A 23,806-nucleotide genomic window follows, 5' to 3' on the forward strand; every position below is an offset into this window, starting at 1 on the left:
GGCTTTTTTTCCGGCTTACAGCTTAGACAAAAACTTCTAAGAAGATAAGGAAGTGCTCTTCAAAAAGAGTTCTTTAAGTAACATAAGTTATAACTGTAACTGAAAAGATTAGACTAGAAACTGATGCGGACAGCAGTTCAGTTCTCTGGTTACAGGCAAGTAGTTAAATCATCTGTTTACATATTGGAATGCGTTTAGAAAGAGTCCCTTTACATATTATGCTCATATTTCCACCTGTGTGCAAATACTCAACACGTTTGATGATATAAAAGGCCGACTTCTTCTAACACCAAGAGGGAAAAGTAACACTATAAAGAGATTATGATTCTCTAAATGAAACACTTCATCTCAAACTCTTGCAGCCAGGAGCTAAAACTCTCAGAATATTGTTAGAAGTATCAACTGCAGCTGTGCTTTTCAGGAAAGTTCATCTGCGGCGTAAAGCTTTGAGCACGTGAACACAACATTTGTACTCGCTGCATTTACAGCAGTTCAGCCGACAATAACTGAATCGGAGAGGGGGAGGGGGGAGACGTTGGCTCCAGATGAAGAACTGGTCCAGGCAGTCTGCTGCAGGGACACACCTGGAGGAATGCACCCCATGACTCAACCTCTGCCAGCTGCAAGTCTCAACAAGACATATCAAAACAACAGGATAAACACATCACTTTTCACTTCTGGTACTGTGAAAGGAAGCAAATGTGGCAGAGCAGAGAAGGCTGGGGCCAGAAGAGAAATGCTATCCGAGAAGAGTTGGGAGGATCTCTCTAATTGTGGGCTCATTTATAGGACCACCCTGTCGAACTGGGCAAACAGAAGGACTAACAGAGAGAGAACTGCATACTAAAGCGAACATATTTTCAGAGCTTGTTATACCTTATATTTGATGTTACAATATAAACATGATGATGAACTGAATCGCAGTACCATTGGCCCTAGAGAAAGGAAATCACATCTCTGCTGTGTACTTGCATAAGGAAGTAATAATAATAATAAAGCTCTCTTGAGTCACAAACAAAAACCTGTTTTTTCCACTTCTTCCTTGTGGATGCAGATATCCATCTGTGACAACCCCCACCCCCACCCCCCACCCCAACCCCATACCCCTATACAGTAGAGGTGAAAAAATGACATTCCAGCAGCAGCTCGTCCTTCCCGAAAACAGTGCGTAGTTACCGTGATCATTAACAGACCTCTCTTGTTAAGTTCATCCGAACTACTGTCTACTAAAATAGACATTAATGGTTCCTATGAAATCTATTGACAGTGGTGCTGAAGTGGAAAGACACTTTGCTGTTTGAGTTTTACAAGTTTCAGAGGCAGATATCTCAAAACCTCAGCAGAGCAGAGTGAAAATATCTGGTACACCATGAAGAGTGGAGTAGAAAATCTGTGTTTTTACTGTCACATCAAGCTGCAGTGTAAATACTGGAAAGATCCATTCAGAGGTTGCGTGGACCGACAAATTCCTACACTGGGTGGGTCCACACCCATTAGTATGGATGATTCAAACAGAGGAGTGGGAGACTCCTCCTCTGCCCTTCTCAACGTACCAATCTACCTAAACAATGAGGGCGCTGCTCCTAGCAACGGAGAAATCTGTGCGCCAATGGGGAGGTAGGGTGTTATAAAACACATGGAAAAACTAGAAGGAGAAAGAAAGTCAATCAGGAAATCCTTTATCTGTATTTCCTATGCTTGAACAAATGACAGTGCTTGCTATGGTTGGCTTATATGGACCTCTCTAAACTTCCCTTGAACTTATAAAGAAAGAAAACACATTATTGAAACATGAAAATTATCTTTAATGAAAAATATTATTAACAACTATGCAGCCACACTGCCCCTCAAGGCTGTGAAATATGCACATCCTCATATTATTAACAACAGTGTTTACAACACGGCATTTTGACTTCATCGCTCTCTTCTGCCTGTGTAAAAGGAAGCCGTTTCTAAACAGGTCAGAACAGTGACAGTGACATCTTTCAAACCTTTTGATAAATAGTATTCACACAGAGTCAGATATGAACATGTGAGTGAAGGGAAAAGCAGCTTCAACTGAACATTTCGGGGCTGGGCGCTGAGCAAAAGGAAAACTTTACACAGTTAACCACATGTGTTTGTAAAACCATCTCCAAACCATGGAGTGACTCATGTAATTGGCCTCGAGGATAAATCTGAATTACACACTCGCTTTTTCTCTGCAAGGGCTGAACTTCATTGTAAAAAAAAAAATGTCTCTGATCCAAACCCACAACAGTGAGCACATTCCAGATCCATGAAACATATTCATTGTGGTCCAATATTTCAAATTCAGTACACAAAAACAGTAAAGAACTACTTCCATCGCAGTTCAGTCTCTGAGCACACAAATGTCTGCATACAAGTCTCTTAAGGAAGTGTCCGCAGAGGGAGGAGGGGCCCATTTCCTCTCCCACGACACTGTTTTTCATTAAGTCTTTGCCTGTACTCTCAGTACCTCAAGATATGGCAACACGGTATGAAGGAGCAGGCGTCTCGGGGGTTTTGCCAGGCCCCTTTAGACTATTTGACTCCATCATGCTGCTTCCAGTGGACAGCGTGTTGGTCATGACTTGGCGAGAGTTGTGGAACGAGGAGAAACATTCACGGCAGCGCTTGCCAACCAGGTAGAGGATTTCGAAAATAGAGAGGAGGATGCAGGCCAGGCTGGTGACCACCATGAAGATGGTGAAGATCCGTTTCTCAGTGGGCCGAGCGATGAAGCAGTCCACCTTGTTGGGACAGGGCTTCTGCTCACACTTGATGAGCGAGGGGAAGTCGTAACCCTCGTAGATGTGGTACAGGAGGTAGACAAAGGTGGCGTCCACACCTATTTTGAAGACCAATGTGAGGACGTAGGTCCACCACAGGCCTCCGCGCTTCTTGCCCGTATTCTGGTAGAGACGGCGGCAGTTCTCGCCGTACTTGAGCTTGTGCTTTCGTTCCCTGTCGTCCCTGTAGGCCACGTGCATCACCACCAGGAGAGAGGGGCAGGTGACGAAGATGAGCTGCAGGGCCCACAGCCGGACGTGGGAGACAGGGAAGAAGTGGTCATAGCAGACGTTGTGGCAACCCGGTTGAGCCGTGTTGCATTTGAAGTCTTTCTGTTCGTCTCCCCATACCTTCTCTGCTGCCACCACAAACACCAAGACTCTGAAGAGGAAAACGATAGAGAGCCACACTCGGCCGAAGGCTGTGGAGTATTTGTTCACCCCACTGAGGAGGCCCTGGAGGAATGCCCAGTTCATGACGAGGTTTGTTCAGTCTGTCTTCTCCTCCTGCTGATGGAAGACAGAGGACGCTCTTTTCAGCTGAAGCGGCACAGACTAATCTCTGGTATCTAACAGCCTAAGACAAAAAGAAAAACAGTTCTATCACAGATATAGAAGAGGGCCAAGACAACAAATAAACAAACTGAGGTGGAACTATACAGAAAAAAACGTGTTTACATATCTTTAACACGAAAAAGTATTAGAGTAAAATAAGCAAAAGTGCCCCAAAACTTTTATTAAAGAGACTTTGTCACATGAGCAGAAGCTTTTTTTAATCTGTCGCTGTTGTGAGACAGTCAGATAGGTCGTATTTAATCAGCCATTCACTTCCGAACAACTACGGGAAAGTTTCTACATTCACTGCGCAAATGCGCGTATCCACAATATCCTCGTCTAAAACCTGATCAATCGGGTAACTCCGAACAACTTCGCGTTATTATCTTATTCAGTACTTTACATATGGATTTGAATACTTACAGTTGAAACGCTGTTGTTGAGGGTTCAGTGTCGGAGCGGAGGAACAGGCTTTGGATGAAGCTCACCGATGAGAATCTCAGTAGATTTCTCAACAGGACGGGAGTGGAGGGGGTGGAGTTGTTGGCCTGGAGTGTCTTCGCTCTCCACTCAACCTGCTCAGGTGTGGCAGCTCCACCGCACCAAATATGTGTGCTGTTTGTCTAATTAAGTGAGGCTAAGGGCGATGTTGGATCTTCTATTTATTTAGTTAAATATGGATCATCTGTAGAAAATATGACACGTGGTCAAAGAGGCGCCCTGCTGGTGATCATTTATTGTTTTCATAAAACACAATAAATAGATACATTTATCATTTATTTAGTGCACCAAATTGAAACTCTTCTTGTAATGTTATACAAGTAAACACATGTGCCCTTAGTTATTTATTTACAAAGCCTTTGACAACATTGACTTAAGAAGTTACTGATTATAAAAAGAAAGTTAAACTTAAGAAAATATTTGTTGTAAAGTAATAGCCAATAGGTCAATGTTACATTTAATTTGAACAAAGTAAAAGACATCAAGTTGTGGTTTGTTTATAAAAAAAAAAAAGTGTTTATTGAAATATTTACATGGCAGATGATGTGGGCTCAAAGTACAAAAGACTACGAACGCACTCATGCTCTCAGACAAACACTGCCTCCAAAGACTCATACAAACAAGCTCACGCTTTTCCATTCACACATATTCTCCACAGTCAGAGATGATGACTTTCTGCTTCGGCTTGCCGTCTTTATTCCCCTGAGCCTTTAGAGAGAAAAAAAAAAAACAACACACTTAAAAGATGCAATTGCTGACCAAAATTCAGCCAAATTGTCTTGAACTTTTATTAAAATATAACAAACTTATCAATATAATATTAAGCCTCAACAGATATTCCACATTTATGGATACAATTATAACATTTGTGATAATACTGTTCACAAACGTTCATCTTTATATTTTTGCAACTTAAAATCAAGATTAACTTTACATTCATCATAAAGCAGCAGACCCTTCTGTTAATATTCCACTGTAAGCAAACGCTGGTTTCTGGTGTACACATGCATGCTTTATAATTTTATTGTGATGGATATAATTAAAAAGGTGTAATATGTAACATTTCTGCATTACAAATGTCTAAAAATGACTACATCCATTTTGTTGAGTTTTGTACTTACACTACCCCAAATGTTTCCAACAATGTTCAACTCAGAGAAATCTACAAATCAAGGTAAAAGTCTAAACAGGGTACATTTGGTTGCCTGTCAATGGCATCATATCCCCTTCGTGCATGTGTCATTGTTGAGTTGTCTGTCAGAAGCTGTCAAATTAACTTGTTATCCAGTTTTAAGCAACATTTTTGCAATACACTCTTAGATCTTGGTTATTTTTAATGATGTATTTTATCCAGATCGGGCGTCTGGATTTTAAATCTCCAGAGAAACAAGCTGAGCAAACATCTGCAGTAGCTCCTCCGCCGAAAACACTGATTTTTAATGTGAAACTGCCTTATTACGTATTTTACAGGTTATAATCACCAGGTCCATTTGTTTTGGAGAGAAGTTAACCTGCGCAGATAATTCAAAGAGGCTGACTGCAATGATCTCCCCTGATCCCAGGCTACGTCACCAAATGTGTCTTTAGTAATTGTTTTGATTGTGAGACCCCTAGTGGCATAATATAATATATTGTGCATTAACTAAGTTTTGTTTAAGAGAGCACTTTGTTTTACTGTGAGATATTTTAATATTTTATTATCGCTGAATATATTTATATATATATATATATATATATATATATATATATATATATATATATATATATATATATATATATATATATATATATATATATATATTTATATATAATATAAAGCGCAGTCTCAGTGAGCCCTGTACCCCCTACCTCCATTGCACGGACAACATCCATCCCCTCCACCAGATCTCCAAACACCACATGTTTGCCATCCAGCCAGTCTGTTTTGTCAGTGGTGATGAAGAACTGAGAGCCATTAGAGTTTGGCCCAGAGTTGGCCATGGAGAGCTGTCCTGTGAGCAAGAGAGACGACATGGTTTAGCTTAGTTATCCATAGGAACTGCTAATAAACGTAAACCGTGATGCTCATTCAAACATAAACCACTAACATATATGCTCACTCCTCACCTGGGGCGGTGTGTTTGAGCACAAAGTTTTCATCATCAAATTTCCGGCCGTAGATGGACTTGCCACCGGTGCCATTGTGATTTGTGAAGTCGCCTCCTTGGCACATAAACTGAGGGATGATGCGATGAAAGCTGCTGCCCTTGAAGCCAAAGCCCTTCTCATGAGTGCAAAGGCAGCGGAAATTCTCTATGAAGGTTGTAAGAAAAGATGCTGGTGTCACTGGCACAAACCAACTGATTATATTGTTTTTTTCAAATGGGGTGATGTTTGTTTTACTCCTGTAGTATTCATTATAGTGTCAATTCTTTATGCAAGCAACCAAAACATTGTGCAGCTATTGTTTATATTTTTGACTAAGGTGTGATGGTGAAAACCCTACAGCACACACACCTGCTGTCATGGGAACAATGTCAGCCCGAAGGAGGAAGCGTAGTCTCCCTGCCGGCTTGTTTCCAATCTTGATGTCCATGTAGACCTGAGGATTAACCCTGCCCTTTTTAGCCGGGGGCTCTGCCTGCAAAAACAAATCATACTTTTGTCACAATCTTGCTATTGTTAAGAGTCTGAGTCACCAATGCACATAGAGAAAGCAATCTCACCTCCTCTGACGCAGTGTTGGTTGTCTCTCCACCCGCGGCCTCCGCCTCAGCCTCCTCTGTGGTCTTCCCTGAGAACTTCTTCAGCCAGTCATCGTCCGACCACACTGACAGAAAAGCAGAGTTCACATTAGAACCAAGGATTTAAAATACTGTCCAGGCAAAAAGGCTTCTACGGACACAGTTTCATCAATCACCTGGTCGAGAAGACCCTTCTTTGATTCTCATGGGCTTGGCGGTGTTGACCCGGATAGTCCGGCCAAATAGCTCTGACTCATTCTAGCAAGGAAAAAGAACAAAAACATCACCATTAAAATCGAAAGCTCACAATGGCTAATAGTCTCAGAAACAGGAATTAAAACTTCACTGACATTAATGTGCGGCAATGTGATCCACTTACCATGTTATCAATAGCTGCTGCGGCATCCTACAGAAGACAAAGGCCATAGATTATGAGCAGAAATATTTACCATTTAAATCCAATGTGTAATTGCCAACCACATTTATACTGAATTTGCCAGTCACACTACCATAAACCTTTTTCCAAACAATAAAATAATAATAATAATGATAATAATAGTGATTAATTCAGCACTTAATGCTGAACATACCTCCCCCAATTCAAACTCGATGAACGCAAACCCTCTGTGCTTCTCTGAAAACAGAACATAGGACACATTAAGACAGGTTCAAATGTATCTTACCCCCAAAGTGATTAAATGTTACATTGAAACAGTACAGTCACTATCAAAGTAAAAAGCTTCATCTTACCTGTTTCATAGTCTAATGGTATCTGAATGTCTGTGATGTCTCCAAACGGGATAAAAGCTGCATGTAAAACCTTCTCATCCACCTCCTCAGCCAGGCCCCCTGACAGAAACACACCGTACTGACATATGAGCTGATGAACAGTATTATATATATATACATATATATAAAACAGAATTTTCTCTTACATATGAAAATGTGATACTAGTTCTTGCAAAATATCATATACATAAATCAAAGTGTTCAATCCATAAACCATTATTTTTTATTTTTGAAAATATATACAAGCAATACATCAAGTCAATTTAAAATTTTAAAAAACAAAAAAACGATTAAAATCCTGAATCTGTGTACCATATATTTTATTCCTACAAAGTAGTTTATGATTTCAGGCTATATTCTGATCACCGGGCATTTCGGTTTCCCATTTGTTTTATGTTAACCCTGCTGTTTGATTATTGTCATTGTTGATGAACAAATAAAAGGTAAGAAAAAAACACGATAAAAACAAACAATGGCCAAATACTAAAGAAATGTTAGTTTGTATGCACATTCAGAGCAGATGATGGTTTAACGTTACGTGCCACGTTCAAGAAGCAATGGGAGATATGCCTTATTATTTAATTCTTTATTTGTTCTTTAACTAGTTGACACGAAGCACTTTACGTTAAGGAAGTTTAAAAATCAGTTAAGTTGCCATGTTTTACCGGCTTAATCTTTCCGTATCTTTAGTTTCTACGTACCGATTTGTGTCTAATTCATTCATTTATAAAGTAGCTATACGGAGTACACTGAAACACTATAACTTTAACCTTTTTTAAATGAAAAGTAACATTTACTTACCGACATACAGCACTCGCTTATTAGCCGCCATGTTGGATTTAACCCTTCAACTCTGACCCCGGCTGCTTGTGATTGGTCCAGTAAGGCTGAAGCCCCGCCTCCCAATGAGGAAATGTCCTCGAGCGCCATCTGTCAGAGGAAGCTGTCATCACTTTAATTTCACTTTTCCCAATGTCATATTCTTTTTTTTATTAACGATTTTAATACACAATACATTCAAATTCACAAACAGAAAAATAAATAAAAAAATTAAACCTTTTTATTTGTATAATTTACTTTCATGAACCGAGATGGCTGAATGTGTGAAAATTGAACTCTAAATAATTTTTTTTTTTTTTTTTTAACCGTCATATTAAACGTTTTACATTTGGCAAAATGTCCACGACAGCCTGGGAAGAGCATTTTCTACAATATTCATATTTCACAACCTCTTCTTTTAAAAATATTCCAGAAATCTCCAACTAGAAAAATAAAACTCTCGCGCATGCGCACTTGACTCAACACAGCGGTTGCAATGGCAGACAGATACATAGGAGCTGCTTCTTGTCTCGCCGACTTTGCAGCGCATCTGCAGTCGTACGAGGAGAAAACCAAGACTAAATTTGTTGTTTTAAAGAGCGACAAATTGTTTGGAAAAACAGGTACGTTTCGATTCGTCAGATAAAGTAAGTTGGTACTTTCCACCAATACCAGCCTGTATGCTAAGTTACTTGCGTGTATCTAGAGTAGAATTTGAGGTGACATTAATTTTTCTTCACAGAACTCAGTGTAACGGGGAAGGCTGTCCACTGGCAGCTCAAGACGGTCCCATTTGATGGCACGCCTTTTGTTGTGCTTGGTACAAAAACGTTTATATGCCACCAGGGGCGAGATAAACATGCAGCAGGTAAAAGAAAGAGAGAAGAAACAATGGTAAGGAGCTCTCACTCACTACTGTAGCGTTAGGATTACTATGCATTAGTGCACAGATAAAAGCATCTTGCTACAGTTCTCAACAATAGTGTAAAATGTCCTTTAATTGAAGTGTGTATGTGTAATGGCAAACTTACACTCACATCTAAAAAGTACAAAACCATACAGCTTTGTAGTTCCTAGAGATTAGATTTGAATATGAAGGCTAGATACACACATATATATAGATATAGATGGATAGATAGATAGATACTTTCTTGTCATTGCACACAAGTACAACAAAACTTAGTTTGGAGCAAACCTGAGATGCCATAATAAAAAAAGAGAAAAGCACACACTACAGAAACTATGGGTACACCGATATCTACTGTAAATATAAAAGTATAGACATATAAAAAGTGCATGTGTTAAAGGGAATGCTGCACTGGTGGCTTAATTGCACAATCACTGTAGGATAATATTCAAGCAATTTTACAATGAGAGCATGGTGTGTGGTAATACTGCAGTCAAGAATGCATAATATTGTGTTTAAATGCTTTGATATTGTCAAGGATTATTGTTGTTGATGTTGTCTGTATAGTATTTCTTGTTTGTTGTAGTTGGTGAGACCTGCGTTTTCCAATGTCTTAATCTACCCTTAACAGTAAAGTAAAGGTGTGGTCTACACACGTTCTTCCAGGCCAACAGGAAGGTTATGATTTTGTTGGTGTAATCTTATTTCACTTGACTGTATAAATGCTATTTAACGATGATTTCTTTCAGGCAAAGCATCACAAAGAAGACCATGTATTTGCCGAGAACAGGCCGTTGATGAGGACAACAAAGAAAACGGGTTGTCCTGCAGCCATTTACGCAGTGCATATATGTCGATTTCCTGATTATAAGGTGAGATAGAATCTAATGTAGACTGCTGTTTTGTCTTGGTGCCCGATATTCTTTTTCCGTTCCTATCTTCTTATGATAAAAGGTTAAATAGAATTGAGTGTTAGTTCTGAGTGTTGTGTCTCTAGATAAATGAGGACACCCCATACCAGAGGAGAGAAAAATCAGCAGCTGTGAGAAAAGCGCTAAGGGGAGACATGTCACATGTGGGAACAGAGCAGATGTTCGCCGCCTATTTTCCACAAGTGACGGATCATCAACACCACCCCGTTGTTGGAAAGGTTTGTGCCTTGTGCTTGTTTTGACCTTACAAAATGCATAGGATTTCAATATAAATACTGTATATTCAATTCTTTCTTACTAAACAATGACAAAAGGTTGATGAGAATTGAGTACTAGCTCTGGGTTTTGTGTTTTTAGATAAACAAGGACACCCCATATCAGCGGCGTAAGAAATCGGCAGCTGCGAGAAAAGGGCTAAGAGGGGACCTCCCACATGTGGGAAAGAAGCAGCAGACGTCTGCTCTGTTCATAGCTGAGCATAAAAAACACCCCATTGAAAAGGTTTGTGTCTCATAATGGTTTTGATGTCCATAGTCCATAGGATTTATTTTTTTAATACCGTACATGAGGATGTTTATTGAAGGTTTTGCTGGTTGCTGGTGATAAATAGCACATAGAGAGGCTGACAAGGGAGTTAGGGGAGGTGCACAAAGTCATGTGGCATCTCACAACTATGTCAGGAAGTTTTTCCGAGGCTGCAATTCCCCCTTCTCCCTACACAGAGATCTGCAACATCATGTAAAAAGAACAAACAACAAGTAGTAATGTGGAGGTGTACATGAGTCTCTGACCACTAGAGAAAAATCATTTTAAAGCTGTTTAACAAGTCGATCTCTGTTTGCTAAATGTCTACATAATACAGTTGTTTTATATTTAAGAAGGGTGTAAATGTGGGTGTACATACTACTGTAAATACATGTAGTCTGTGTTTGTCCAGGACCTGGTGGAGTCATGGAAGCAAGAAGGGTGTGCTGTTGAGTACAGACCCCCTCAGGAGAGATGTGACGGCACTGTTGAGAAGTTGCTCCTCTGTTTGCAGACCCCATGGCAGAAGAGGCTTTTAGCGTTGTATGGGCAACAATTGTGTTTGCTCGATGCAACGTATCGCAGAAGCAGGTAATTTATTGATTGTACCTCTATTAGGTCATTCATACCTACACAGACTTGTGAAGTGAAGTGAGATCCACTGGAGAATTCATAATACCAATCTACTTAATTTGCCTCTTAGCTATCCGGCACCTCTTTTCTTCCTTTGTGTGAGGACTAATGTAAATTACATTGTGGTCGGAGTCTTCGTCACACAGTCTGAAACGAAGGAGGACATCAGAGAGGCACTTGAGGTGTTCAAAAAGTGGAATGCAGACTGGAAACCGTCCCACTTCATGGTCGATTTTTGTGAAGCAGAAATTGGGGCTCTCGAAGAGGTGTTCACAGGTAAATATTCAAGTAGTTTGATTTCTTCATTCCATTTTTAGTGAAAGATAAACTTTTGCACGGCAAATCAGAATATAACAATGCAAATTACTGTTTTGCCCTTACTTGATAGGTCCATTTCTTACCCACACTACACTGTTTCAATTAGTGATTATATTTAACCAAATGAAGGTGTGATGGTATAAAACTGTAATTCAATTCAATTCAATTTCAATTAAAAAAAAGTTTTTTGTCCCCGGGGGGCAATTCAGGGCACACAGAGCGATAATGCAACTAGCGATAACTGCAATAACGACAGTGCAACTATACAAAAACATTTTAACCTAACACAAGAATAAAGTGTAAGAGAAGAATAAGTGTCAGGATGTTAGTGTGTTAGTACAGGTAGAATAAGTGTCAGGATGTTAGTGTGTTAGTACAGGTAGAATAAGTGTCAGGATGTTAGTGTGTTAGTACAGGTAGAACAAGTGTCAGGATGTTAGTGTGTTAGTACAGGTAGAATAAGTGTCAGGATGTTAGTGTGTTAGTACAGGTAGAATAAGTGTCAGGATGTTAGTGTGTTAGTACAGGTAGAATAAGTGTCAGGATGTTAGTGTGTTAGTACAGGTAGAATAAGTGTCAGGATGTTAGTGTGTTAGTACAGGTAGAATAAGTGTCAGGATGTTAGTGTGTTAGTACAGGTAGAATAAGTGTCAGGATGTTAGTGTGTTAGTACAGGTAGAATAAGTGTCAGGATGTTAGTGTGTTAGTACAGGTAGAATAAGTGTCAGGATGTTAGTGTGTTAGTACAGGTAGAACAAGTGTCAGGATGTTAGTGTGTTAGTACAGGTAGAATAAGTGTCAGGATGTTAGTGTGTTAGTACAGGTTAGAATAAGTGTGTTAGTGTGTTAGTACAGGTAGAATAAGTGTCAGGATGTTAGTGTGTTAGTACAGGTAGAATAAGTGTCAGGATGTTAGTGTGTTAGTACAGGTAGAATAAGTGTCAGGATGTTAGTGTGTTAGTACAGGTAGAATAAGTGTCAGGATGTTAGTGTGTTAGTACAGGTAGAATAAGTGTCAGGATGTTAGTGTGTTAGTACAGGTAGAATAAGTGTCAGGATGTTAGTGTGTTAGTACAGGTTAGAATAAGTGTCAGGATGTTAGTGTGTTAGTACAGGTAGAATAAGTGTCAGGATGTTAGTGTGTTAGTACAGGTAGAATAAGTGTCAGGATGTTAGTGTGTTAGTACAGGTAGAATAAGTGTCAGGATGTTAGTGTGTTAGTACAGGTAGAATAAGTGTCAGGATGTTAGTGTGTTAGTACAGGTTAGATACAGAGAACATCGTCGGTGTGAGATGTAGAAAGACATGCGTGTATCAGATGTAAGCGGACATGTGAACGGGTGTATATGATGTAAACAATGTAAACATGCAGTAGACTGTTGAAACACGTATAAACAGAACTGTAGTGCAGAAAAGATATAAGTGGACAGAAAAGAAAACAACAGTTTATTAATCAGAGTGAAAATCCTTTACCATTACTGTTCTTAGATTCCAAAGTGATCCTCTGTGATTTCCACCGGGAGAAAGCGTGGACAGAATGGACGAGAAAAAAGGCTCATGGAGTGACGTGTGAAGAGGAAGTTTTGAAAATGCTGGGGGCCATCGCCGACTCTAGGACAGCTGAAGAATTTGAAAGCAGCACCCTCTTGCTCAAACAACACTCTGCCTGGCAGACAAATGAAAGGCTGAGAAGATGGTTCTCCACCAAATGGCTTTGCCCTGCAGAGGTTTGTTAAGTGCACCTTTTCAAAGGTTAAAGACAAAACCCGTCTTGTGTTTTACTAACACAGTATTCGTCAACTTGATTTTTCTTTGCTTATGTGTCCCAAACTAGAAATGGGTTAATGCATTCAAGAAGGAAGACTTGAGGGTGGCTGTCTACACAAACAATGGAGTTGAGAGACTAAATGAAACACTCAAACAGTCGTACCTGAAGGGCTACAAGAACTGTAGCCTCAGTGACACCATCATTGTTATTGTGCAGGATTTCCTGCCAAGATCTTATCTTAGGTAAGAAAAAAATGGTCAACTTACCGAAGACAGAACGCCATCATTTTAAAACAGAAATGTTGTTACTGCATCTTCCATCATACACGTTACTTGTGTTGTAGAGTTGAATAAATGTACTTTAAGTATCAAAGTATGAAGAGTTTGACATTTTATGGCGTGTGTGTAGACTGACACATTTTATATTATGTACTTAATATGACATGACTGTAAATACTGTCATACTAAATCTGCAAATACATACCTAACCATATATAATTTGATAATGTGAAGTAATTCAATCTTTATCTGCTCACAGATACACTGAATTGAATGCCAAATGTTCAAGTGGCTACCAGCTACACAGCCAAAACGTGCTTCCGTACCTCAGAGACAAACCCATAATTGTGGCTGAGCACATCATAACAAGGCACCAGGAGTCACTGATGTTTACAGAGGGCCAAGTAACATCTGCAGGGGAAGCCGTCTTCACAGTGAACAGTCAGACAACACCACAACAGCACAGTGTGTCCTTTGGATCAGAGAGTCAGATGCCGTCATGTACATGTGAAGACTGGCAGAAGAACCTGCTCCTATGTAAGCACTTTTGTGCAGTGTTCAACCTGGTACCTGGCTGGAGTTGGGATAGTCTGTGCCACGCATACAGAGAGAACCCTCTGTTTGTGCTCGATGAGGTGTGTCTGGGGCACTCTATTGACAGTTTGGATACCTATGTACCATCAAATGAAGGCACAGCGACTAAACCCTCCGACTCTGAGGAACAAACACATGCATGCTGCGACCCTCCAGAATCCTCCTCCAGCTCCACTGTCCTCACCGGCATCAGAACAAAAACAGGGAAGCACCTGAAGTGTAGTAGTCTGTTAAAGGAATTGGGAGACAAGATCTACCACCTCCGAGACGAAAGCTACATGGACAGGGTAATTAAAAAGTTAGAGGACCTTCTGGAGGATGTCGGACAACATATTCCGCAGGATGGCCCCCTTTCCTTGCTGCATACACCCCCAGTTAAGAGGAAGTGCTCAGAGGCTGCCGAGCACCTCAAGCCTCTCAATTCTCTGGCAGAGTTGGCTGCCGCACAGATGGCTATAAAGATGCATAAATCAATTAATCTATAATATTTTGTGCACATTTGTGAGACTGGGTATCACTACATATTAAATGTTTTCTTTTACCTTTTGTTGCTTGTATCATCTTTCCAAAAGAAGGAACACTCTTAATGATAACAATGTAGTCAATTCAAAACACATGCTTTTCATTGTATTGTTGTGGCTACTCAGTGACTATTTTACCCTGCTTCGGTCTTCTCTGTGCACTTGTGACAGGTAAGTATGTTCGACACACACTTGAACCTGAATAGAATAGGTTATGTGTAAGCATTAAAGCAACACACCAGTGGTAAATTAGATATATCATCCCTTTATTGAGAATACCACACACCCATGATAACATGATAGGATGGGGGAGTCAATTTCAAATCAAACAAAACTTTCAAGCAAAGAAGAACGAGGTTCAATTTCCTTCTAGAAAAAGGTTTCTCTCCTTTGCCACAAAATAAAGGTCCTTCATTCGAGATTCATCTGCATTATTGCTTTTGGTATGCAGTTTCAAAGTTTTACAGAACTAGAAAATGATGAACAGTAATGTCTTTTTTCAAAATGTTCAAGTATATTTTAAAAATTTATATTTTCCCTTTTTTTCTTCATTTTTGCATAATTCCTCAGAGGAGTCAGGTGCTTTGAGTCGGTGCAGAATATCCCCATCTGCTCATTTTTCTGTGCCCTGAAACGCCACAGTGACTTTTCATTACTACCACAAAACCCATTAAAACCAATCATGTATTAATAGCTCAAATGATTGTGTATCATCATACCAATTAAACAGCACGCAGTCTTCAGGATGTGGCAGCAGCAGCAGTAGTAGCCATGCTGCCCACTTTCTGAGTGGCATCTTTCTTTGCCTGGTGGGCTTGTAGCACAGCAACGGCTTCTTCCACCTGTAATAAAACATGAATAATGAGTGCATTATATGGATAACGGACACTTCACTTTGAGTATGACACAGAGAGGGGTATCAAAGTACCTTTGAGCGCAGAGATTCATGAGACTCCAGCATATGCAGCAGTTCTGAGTTGTCGATCTCCAGCAGCATGCCAGTGATCTTTCCTGCCAGGTTGGCGTGCATGGACTGAATCAGTGGGAAAAGACGCTCACCTGTTTGGAAGAAAAATTGGGAATAAATCAACCTAATAACTGAAACACCTCATAGTCCATTCATGATGATATGGGATTCTCACCTAGCATCTGTTTCTGCTCTTGAGGGGGTGCAGCAGCCAGCATGGAGGCTGTGAGAGGCTCCTGGCCTTGAACGTGCACAGCTGGCTGAGCCTAGAACGGACAGATGAATAATGACGGAGGACAATTTTTCATAGGTTTTAGGGACTTGCTCTGACAGGAGCACAAGATGATGTGACTGGTCTTTTGCCCATACCTGCTGTAAGGCAACAGGTTGCACCGCCTGGGGGTTGGGGTTACGGACACCAGTTGCATATTTGTAAGGAGGCATGGCACGGGGACCGGGGACTCCCATCGAGGGACGAGGAACCATGGCCTGGCCAGAGGCTAGAGGAAAAGATCAGAAATGTAGCAGAATTTAGTGACAACCGCTACTGTATATGTAGGCCAATACAACGCTAATGCCAAAGTTAGTGGTGCTCATTTTGGTCAGTTGTTTTTAGAGAACACACCTCTGGGGCCTTGTGAACCTCCACCAGGACTCATGTGTCTCAGGTTGGCACGGGGTCCTGGCTGACGCAGCGAGCTGGGTATCCCTTGGAAACCCCCTGTGAGTGACCGGAGCAGAGACAATGGGTCTGTAACAGTATACCTATGTATGAAAGTGTATCAAAGATGCATCTATCATATAGTGCCACATGCTCACCTTGACCTCTACCACCTTGCTGCTGCCATCGAGGGTTGGGTCGCATTTGGGCCAGCTGATTGGGTGCATAGTATGTAGTCCTATTCTGGGCCTGGTGGGTACAAGTAAGTGAAATGTTTCATTTTAAGTCATACGCTATTGAAATATCTTGTGTGTATAGCCACCTAAACACACACTGTCTTCTAAGACATTGATTCTCACACCTGTGGCACAGCCGGCATAAAGTAGCCACTGGTGGGCTGGAACTGATTAATGATGGCGTTAGCCGGCATGGCCCTCATGCCAGCAATACGCTGCATGTACTGGTTGGTGAGGTGGGCTTTGCGTTCCTCTTTGCGCTGAGCAAGAGCCACATAGAGGGGTTTGGAGCCGACAATGCGTCCATTCATCTCAGTCACGGCCTTGGTGGCCTCTTCAGGGGAGGAAAAGCAGACAAAGCCGAAGCCCTTGGAGCGACCCTCCTCTAGCATCACCTGATATAGAGACAGATTAGGCACAATTCAGTAAACAATGTTCTACTGCAGTGATGCATTATCTCTTCAGCATTGCCACATCTATTAGATCGTTCTCACCTTAGCACTTGTGATAGACCCGAATGGAGTGAACTCTTTACGCAATTTCTCGTCATCTATGGTGTCATCCAGGTTCTTAATGTAAAGATTGACACCCTGAAACCAAAGTCAGTCATGATACATATGTAGCAGCTTATTTGAAATGAATGGATTTAAAATTGAAGATTTATTTGATTAGTTAAGGGCTCACTCTGTACAGACCTGATAACGACTGATCCTCTCTTGTTTCAGAAGCTCAAACTTCCTCTTCAGCTCCGCCTGCCGCTCCATCTTCTTCTGAGCCCGACCCACAAACACAGTCTTGCCGTTGAGTTCGGTACCATTTATGTCCTCTACAGCCTTTGGACGAAATAATTATCAGACGGGATGACCAATAAACACTAATCACTTAGTACATTCCCATGAGGCTAAAGTACCTTGTTAGCGTCCTCGTGTTTCTCATAACTAACAAATCCAAAGCCTCGGGATTTGCCGGTGGGGTCTGTCATCACCTTCACGCTGAGTGTTTTACCTGCAGAGGTTAAAGTTACGTGGATGTAATTACACATTAAAGTTTGGAGTAATACCCATGAATCTAGTTCTATTTTTACCATATTTGTCAAAAAGCTCCTTCAGCCGATCATCATCCATTTCATCCCCAAAGTTCTTGATGTAGACATTGGTAAACTCCTTGGCTTTGGCACCAAGTTCAGCCTCCCGTTCCTTGCGAGATTTGAAACGACCCACAAAACTATACATAGAGGAAGAGCAGCAAAACACACTCTTGTAAGACAGTCCTGACAAGAGGTGAGAAAACAAACAAGGAACCATCTCTTTCGACTTCCTTTTTTTCCGATCTAAAAATGCTCTTGATCGAAGAGAGGACGACCTGGCCGCGCAAGCACGATAAGTAAAAGAGAGTACATGGTTTTACAAATTAAAAAAAACAGGGACAACATCCACAAAACAAATTCACAGCTACATCATGTGACTCGTCATTCCTGGGCAAACAACAAAAAAACATCCAACTGCTGTTAATATCACCAGCGGCAGGCAGATATGTTGGCATGCTAGACATCACAGTGACAACCATCTTAATTCTTGGTCCAAAACTTGATGAGGAGGTGGATGGAGAGGGATGGAGGAACAGAGTCTCACAGTACAATGGAAAGCTGAGGAGGACCAAATGATCTTATATACCTTGCTATGATGACCTTTCCCCTTCCGCCATCCAGTATTGCATTCCTGCATTCGATCCATCACTAAAACACACAAGCGTGGTCATACACACACACATACAAACACTCCAAGACGGGTGGCCAGCGAGTGGGCAAATGAGGCAACAGAAAATGCGTCTGGTAGGAACGATAAGAGTTAGGTAAGAGTTATTCATTTGTTATCTATCAGTTCGGAGGTTATCTTCATACCGGCGGTAGTGAGAGATGAACTTATTAGTCAGATTATTCACACACAAGCTCATCAACTGAAAAAAAACACACAAAAAGTCAGTTCACTCAACACGTGTAGAACAAACAAGTCACATTTATACACACAATATAACACCGGCTAATAACCTAGTACTATTATCACCATAAGCTCATTAAGTACATCTGGACTTCGCAATGTCATGGTAACTTTCAAATACTAGCAAAATCGTTTTAAAGTTCAAGCTAAATTCTTCTAAGTCTTTTGCCAACACTTAACAATAAACGCCCCCTTTTCCCCCTCAGTTCCTAGATGATGAGACACTCACACCTTGCGGTCATTCAGAAGCATTCCGTTCATCTTCTCAATGGCACGATCAGCAGCGTCCTGGGTCTCAAAGTGGACAAAAGCGTAGCCCTTGGAGCCATTTTCATCACACACCACCTGGAGCAGAGGAAGACATATGGGTAAACATGCCTCCAGTAGAGTAGTAGGCATCATGACGCTTGCAGGAACTTGAAAGCAAAGGTGAGAAGATCTATGCCACTCTCAAATCTCTCCACTAAATAGGAAGCTGCAGCCAGTTAGCCTAGCTTAGCAGAAAGACCGTAAACAGGGAAACAGCTAGCCTGGCTCTTGTTACAAAACCCGAAGTGTAAAAGCAAATACAGTGGTTTTGCAGGGGTTATGTCAGTTGATAGTTTTACACTTCAGTTGTCAATTCAACAAGATATACATAACTGAGCTTTAGACCATTAGTTGTATTTTGCTTTGGACAGAGCCAGGCTAGCTGTTTGCAGTCTTTATGCTAAGCTTAGGTAAGCAGCTGCTAGCTGTAGCTGCATATTCAACTATCAGACATGAGTGGTATTCTTCCCATCTAACTTTCTGCATAAAAGGTAATATTGCTACATATAATGTATCGTTTTAACTTGGAACTAGGAGGAGAGATGGTGTATGAGTTTCCATGAAAAAGTTTTAAGTGCATAAGAATATTATTCAAATGTAAGAACAATTTGTGTTAAATCTCCACACAGGAACCGTTCCTTTTTTCCAAAAGTGGCATAAAACACCTACTATGAGTCCCTCAGTGACATTTATGAAAAAGTGTACCTTGCAGGACAGGATGTTGCCAAAGGCAGAGAAGGTGTCATACAGGGCTTTGTTGTCAATGGACTTGTCAAGGTTCTTGATGAACACGTTGCCCACCCCAGACTTCCTGAGGGAGGGGTCTCTTTGTGACCACATGATTCTGATTGGCTTGCCTTTCACCACGTCAAAGTTCATGGTGTCCAGGGCTCTTTCAGCTGCAGGGAGGAGGGGCAGAGAGGTGGAGGAAAAGGTCATGTGGGGTTGTTTACGTGGAGTTAGGAGTCTGTAAACATATCAGTCCCTAGTGAGTATGCTACATAAGCTTTCCGTTTATCATGGTATAGATCAGGGGTAGGCAATTCCGGTCCTAGAGAGCCACTGCCCTGCATGTATTAGGTTTCTCTCTGCTCTAACACACCTGATTCTACTGCTCTGCTGGTTATCAAGCAGCTGAAGCTCGTCACAGTCTGATTACTGTTAGACTCAGGTGTGTTAGGGTAGGGAGAAACCTAAAACATGCAGGACAGTGGCTCTCTAGGACCGGAATTGCCTACCCCTGGTATAGATGAATCGTGAATATAAGTTGTTATATTGCCTAAATAACATTTACAGAGAAATAACATGACGCTACAGTGAAGTGTACTAGTTACTTTGTCCTGCTGTACAAGTGTGTGTTACAATGAAAAATCCCTGCTACCAGCCCAGGGACAAGACACATGTAACATGGCTAAGATACTGCAGTAGACCATGTGGCTGATGAGCAGCTGGGACAAGTGCGGGGCAGCTGCAGTGGGCAAGCTGGGAGCACATGTCCTTCTCTCACCACATGCTGCTGGGCCACACCACATCCCACCTAGGCCAGCCACAGTAGCAGTGCAGTGAAACAAAAATGGCCTTAAATAGCGGCATTAAGATGCAATATGTTTAATTTGCTCAAATCCTTATGTCTTCTTCGAAACCCAGTTTAATCACTAACGTTCAAATGTATACTATTTCTCTCTCCGTCTAATGCTTTAACTCTCATATAGGCTCTAATGTCCATGTGGGCACACATGCCAAAAACATCCTTTTGTTCGGTCACTCCACTGTAACAGACACACACACACACACACACACACACACACAGGCCGGGCTTTCCAGCTAAAAGTGTCTGGTAAACAAAACGGAGCTGCCTTGCGTCTGCTGGCATCAGCAGTTTGGCTCGCAATTGTACTTCACAGCTAGTGTGCTCAGAGAAGGTGTGTGTGCCCACTGTCAAACGTGTGGTCTTCTGGAAGGTTCACAGTGGGAATTGTAGTTTTGTGATCTCTGTGATACATGGAAATGACCTATGATCCACAGGCTGAGTGATGACATCTAGAATGGTAGTAACATATGTGATAAAATGTTCATACAGCTTACTACTTTTTGTCAACCATTTCTGTCATGTTAGAACTTAAAAGTAAAGTAGACAGGCAAATTTTGGGCTACTCAGAAAGACGTTCTATATTTAGAGAGGGGTCCTGGGAGGTATGTGCTGGCGTGGAGTATGAGTAGAGCATTCTCTACCATTGATGGGGAAGAGACACACTCAATGAGAATGATCAGATGAGCAACAAGGTCTTGTTTACATGTAGTCCTGAAATATAATGTAGAATTGCAAACAACCTGACCGCATTACTCCTTACTACAACTAATTATTTACAGGCACATGCTGCTACGACTCCATTTAAACACCCAACACCTACCATCCCCCCCGTATTTCTACACTTCCAACAACAAATGGTGTCTTCTCACTTGTGGCTCTTTCCTTGAGAGTGATACTACCTTCCTGGAAGTGAGCCAGTAATGCATCGGTCTTTACTCGACTTGAGCACAGATACATTGTGACAGGTGTTTATCGTGGATACAGAAGGCAAGAAAAAAAAAGTCCACACAATGTAAACAGTAAATAAACAGACCTACGATGACAACCACAACACCTGCTACTATTGCTCAAGGCTTTAATACAACTGACTGTATGCATGAGGTTTTAATAGATTAACAACAAACGTGCATAAAAATATGAGCGATAAAATTACTAAATGATTCAGATAATGGGATTAAATCCAAACAGAAACAGGATTTGGTATTAATGCATGTGCAAGACAATACACAGACATGTCATGCAGGGGTTATTGTTCAGCTGTGCTTGTCCCTTGCTTTCAGTGAGCATAGCAGCAGAGGGCATTGGGAATTAGTTGCACTCTCTGGCCCTTTAAATAGGAGCAGAAAATGGGTCATTTTGGGCTGAAGTGAGGTCTGCAAATGGGGCATACAAATATATATAATATACTATTTACTGTAAGAACAGGTCAAACTCTGTATGAGTGAGGGCTTTAACTCTGCTAGTGACATATTAGCAGGAGTATTTAGACTACAGCAACTGGGGCACGCTTATATGGGTCAAAATGAATGATCCACCCTGTCTGAGGAACAGATTGTCTTTAGACTGGTAAAAAAAAAATATCACGTTGTAGTTCAGTTAAAGTCCCGTGCATTTGGTTTTGCAGGCAGATTTGCTGTTGACATTGGAATCATATGGTGACATTGTCATTATTGGAAGGATGCGTGCGTTCTGGCTCCTCATGCAAGTAACACGCACAGCCCGCACAGTGATGCATTCATGCGTTTATTCTTACCGTCAGCGGGTTGAGAGAAGTTCACATAAGCATATCCGAGGGATCGCCGGGTGATCATGTCACGGCATACCCGAATGGAGAGCACCGGTCCGGCTGGGCTGAATTTCTCATACAGCATAGCCTCCGTGATATCGGGGTGCAGGTCGCCAACGTAGAGAGAAGCCATCGGATAACTCCCCGTCGCTGTGTTCATATCTCGGACTTGACACCAGAAAAGAATTCAAGGCTTCCCTCAAAAACGCCAGAAAAATGCCGGTATGAGCTGTATTCCGGGTCCGAGCTGCGCTTCAATTCCCACCTAATAAAGACAGCTGGCTCCGGGGTCCAGCGTGTTGACAAAACGTCAGATCACGGTATTAAAATGATCCTTTCCGAAGTATTTCTTCCTTTAAAAAGACGCCAACTTCGGGTAAAGCCCGGGGCCTCTTGTTTCTAGTATTTTTGTAAATTAAAATGTTTGCTGTTTTTTTGTTTTAATCGTTTGTATTTCTTTAAGTATGGAGGTACTTGTTTTTATGAAGATTTTGTGGATTTTATATTTTTTTAAGTTTTTTATTTAAGTTTTTCACGAACGGTGAGTTGGACACTCACTGTTGTTTTGTGGCCGCGGAAAGAGACTGCGTGAGGAAAAGCGTGGGCACTTTATAGGAGAGTGGCAGTGCGGAGGAAACAGTGGCCAGGGTCAAACAGAAAAAAAGAAAACACTGCGCATGCGCTTTAAAGGGGAGCGCGCACACTGTACTGTCCCAACCACAGAGCCCGACTCCCCACAGCGACATCTGGGTGGGAATACAAAAGGCTGCCACAGTATATGGTTTACTGTGGAGAGGGCCTAATATACATTTACCCATAAACATTGCGTTTAGGAGTTATGAGTAATAAGAGCCCTTTTGCCACTTGCTTTGCTTCTTGAATAAAAAAATATTCAAAAAAAGTGGGATGGCAGTATTACTGCATTTAAAAGTATTATCAAATAGGCTCCCAAATGTCATCATGCTGCGGAATGGTTTGTTCCGGAATCATAGCCTACAAGAGACGAATATTATGGGGTCATATTAGTGATGCAGCACTTCAGTAAAGTAGTGATACCACACTGTAGAAATACACTTTACTAGTAAAAGTACTAGCGTCAAAATGCACTGCAAGTACAAAAAGTACTCAGAACGCAGAATGGCCCATTTCAGATTACAGTTGATGGCTTAATATAAACATCACTTTAATGTTGCAACTGTAAAGGTGGGGCCAATTTGATTTACTGTATAAACTGCTGCGTTTCTTATTCTATAACAAGTTGTCATTGGTTATTTTGCATTATCTGAAACATAACTGAAGTTACCTAATACATGTAGTAGAGTAAAAAAGTGCCATATTTCCTCTGAAATGTAGGAGGAAAAGTATATAGATATATAAAATGGAATTACTCAAGTACAGTACTTAAGTAAATGTCACCTGTTGTGATGCATAGTGTTCATAACTTTGATGTTACACATGAAACAAGTTGCCTGTTTCTTTATATATTGCTGGGTATGTTAATGTTTAATATACAATGACTTAATGTCATGTTTTTAAATCAGTACAGTATTCTCTGAAGTGTAGAATTATTTAAGGGGAATACTCCAAACTGTACAGTACTACAG

At 41.1% G+C, this 23,806-nt stretch overlaps 4 protein-coding genes across 5 annotated transcripts; 1 reads left to right on the forward strand and 3 right to left on the reverse strand.

Annotated features, from left to right (window-relative positions):
* Positions 1-1,781: 1,781 nt before the first annotated feature.
* gjb10 (gap junction protein beta 10) lies at positions 1,782-3,873 on the reverse strand. Of its 2 annotated transcripts, none has more exons than XM_083923860.1 (2): positions 3,771-3,873; positions 1,782-3,369 (listed from the first exon to the last, which is right to left on the reverse strand). In XM_083923860.1, exon 2 carries the CDS (start codon positions 3,267-3,269, stop codon positions 2,481-2,483), a length of 789 nt encoding a protein of 262 aa, XP_083779986.1. In that variant the 5' UTR covers positions 3,270-3,369; positions 3,771-3,873; the 3' UTR covers positions 1,782-2,480. The 2 variants fall into 2 exon arrangements, with proteins under 2 accessions (XP_083779986.1, XP_083779987.1); XM_083923861.1 differs by having other exon boundaries at positions 1,782-3,302; positions 3,771-3,808.
* A 403-nt stretch (positions 3,874-4,276) lies between these two features.
* ppie (peptidylprolyl isomerase E (cyclophilin E)) lies at positions 4,277-8,192 on the reverse strand (the record flags this gene model as incomplete). The annotated part of the gene is made up of 10 exons (XM_083924469.1): positions 4,277-4,556; positions 5,697-5,839; positions 5,955-6,140; positions 6,345-6,468; positions 6,554-6,657; positions 6,748-6,829; positions 6,951-6,977; positions 7,162-7,205; positions 7,322-7,420; positions 8,162-8,192. 10 exons carry the CDS (start codon positions 8,190-8,192, stop codon positions 4,488-4,490), a joined length of 909 nt encoding a protein of 302 aa, XP_083780595.1. The 3' UTR covers positions 4,277-4,487.
* A 491-nt stretch (positions 8,193-8,683) lies between these two features.
* On the forward strand, positions 8,684-14,619 carry LOC310954924 (uncharacterized protein; the record flags this gene model as incomplete). Its single annotated transcript, XM_083924613.1, has 10 exons — positions 8,684-8,802; positions 8,922-9,073; positions 9,836-9,958; positions 10,084-10,236; positions 10,376-10,519; positions 10,956-11,134; positions 11,247-11,452; positions 12,983-13,221; positions 13,329-13,504; positions 13,800-14,619. The coding sequence occupies exons 2-10, from the start codon at positions 9,071-9,073 to the stop codon at positions 14,617-14,619; spliced, it is 2,043 nt and encodes a 680-aa protein (XP_083780739.1). The 5' UTR covers positions 8,684-8,802; positions 8,922-9,070.
* A 281-nt stretch (positions 14,620-14,900) lies between these two features.
* Positions 14,901-22,771, reverse strand: pabpc4 (poly(A) binding protein, cytoplasmic 4 (inducible form)). Its single transcript, XM_083923655.1, has 15 exons — positions 22,170-22,771; positions 19,531-19,724; positions 18,746-18,861; positions 17,604-17,743; positions 17,430-17,524; positions 17,215-17,352; positions 17,014-17,109; positions 16,645-16,914; positions 16,442-16,532; positions 16,248-16,343; positions 15,992-16,122; positions 15,798-15,888; positions 15,584-15,714; positions 15,375-15,497; positions 14,901-15,283 (listed from the first exon to the last, which is right to left on the reverse strand). The coding sequence occupies exons 1-14, from the start codon at positions 22,360-22,362 to the stop codon at positions 15,396-15,398; spliced, it is 1,884 nt and encodes a 627-aa protein (XP_083779781.1). The 5' UTR covers positions 22,363-22,771; the 3' UTR covers positions 14,901-15,283; positions 15,375-15,395.
* Between the last annotated feature and the right edge of the window lie 1,035 nt (positions 22,772-23,806).

Source organism: Echiichthys vipera, assembly GCF_963691815.1.
Source record: "Echiichthys vipera genome assembly, chromosome: 12".
Taxonomy (NCBI): Eukaryota; Metazoa; Chordata; class Actinopteri; order Perciformes; family Trachinidae; genus Echiichthys; species Echiichthys vipera.

Excerpts from the sequence above, each read along its gene's own strand:
- pabpc4 (XM_083923655.1), bottom strand. The coding sequence starts at position 22,362 with ATGAACACAGCGACGGGGAGTTATCCGATGGCTTCTCTCTACGTTGGC. Across the intron at positions 17,110-17,214 it reads AGAGGATCAGTCGTTATCAG|GGTGTCAATCTTTACATTAA; the intron begins GTCTGTACAGAG and ends CTTTGGTTTCAG. Across the intron at positions 16,123-16,247 it reads AGGTTCACAAGGCCCCAGAG|CCTCTGGCCAGGCCATGGTT; the intron begins GTGTGTTCTCTA and ends CTTTTCCTCTAG.
- gjb10 (XM_083923860.1), bottom strand. The coding sequence starts at position 3,269 with ATGAACTGGGCATTCCTCCAGGGCCTCCTCAGTGGGGTGAACAAATAC.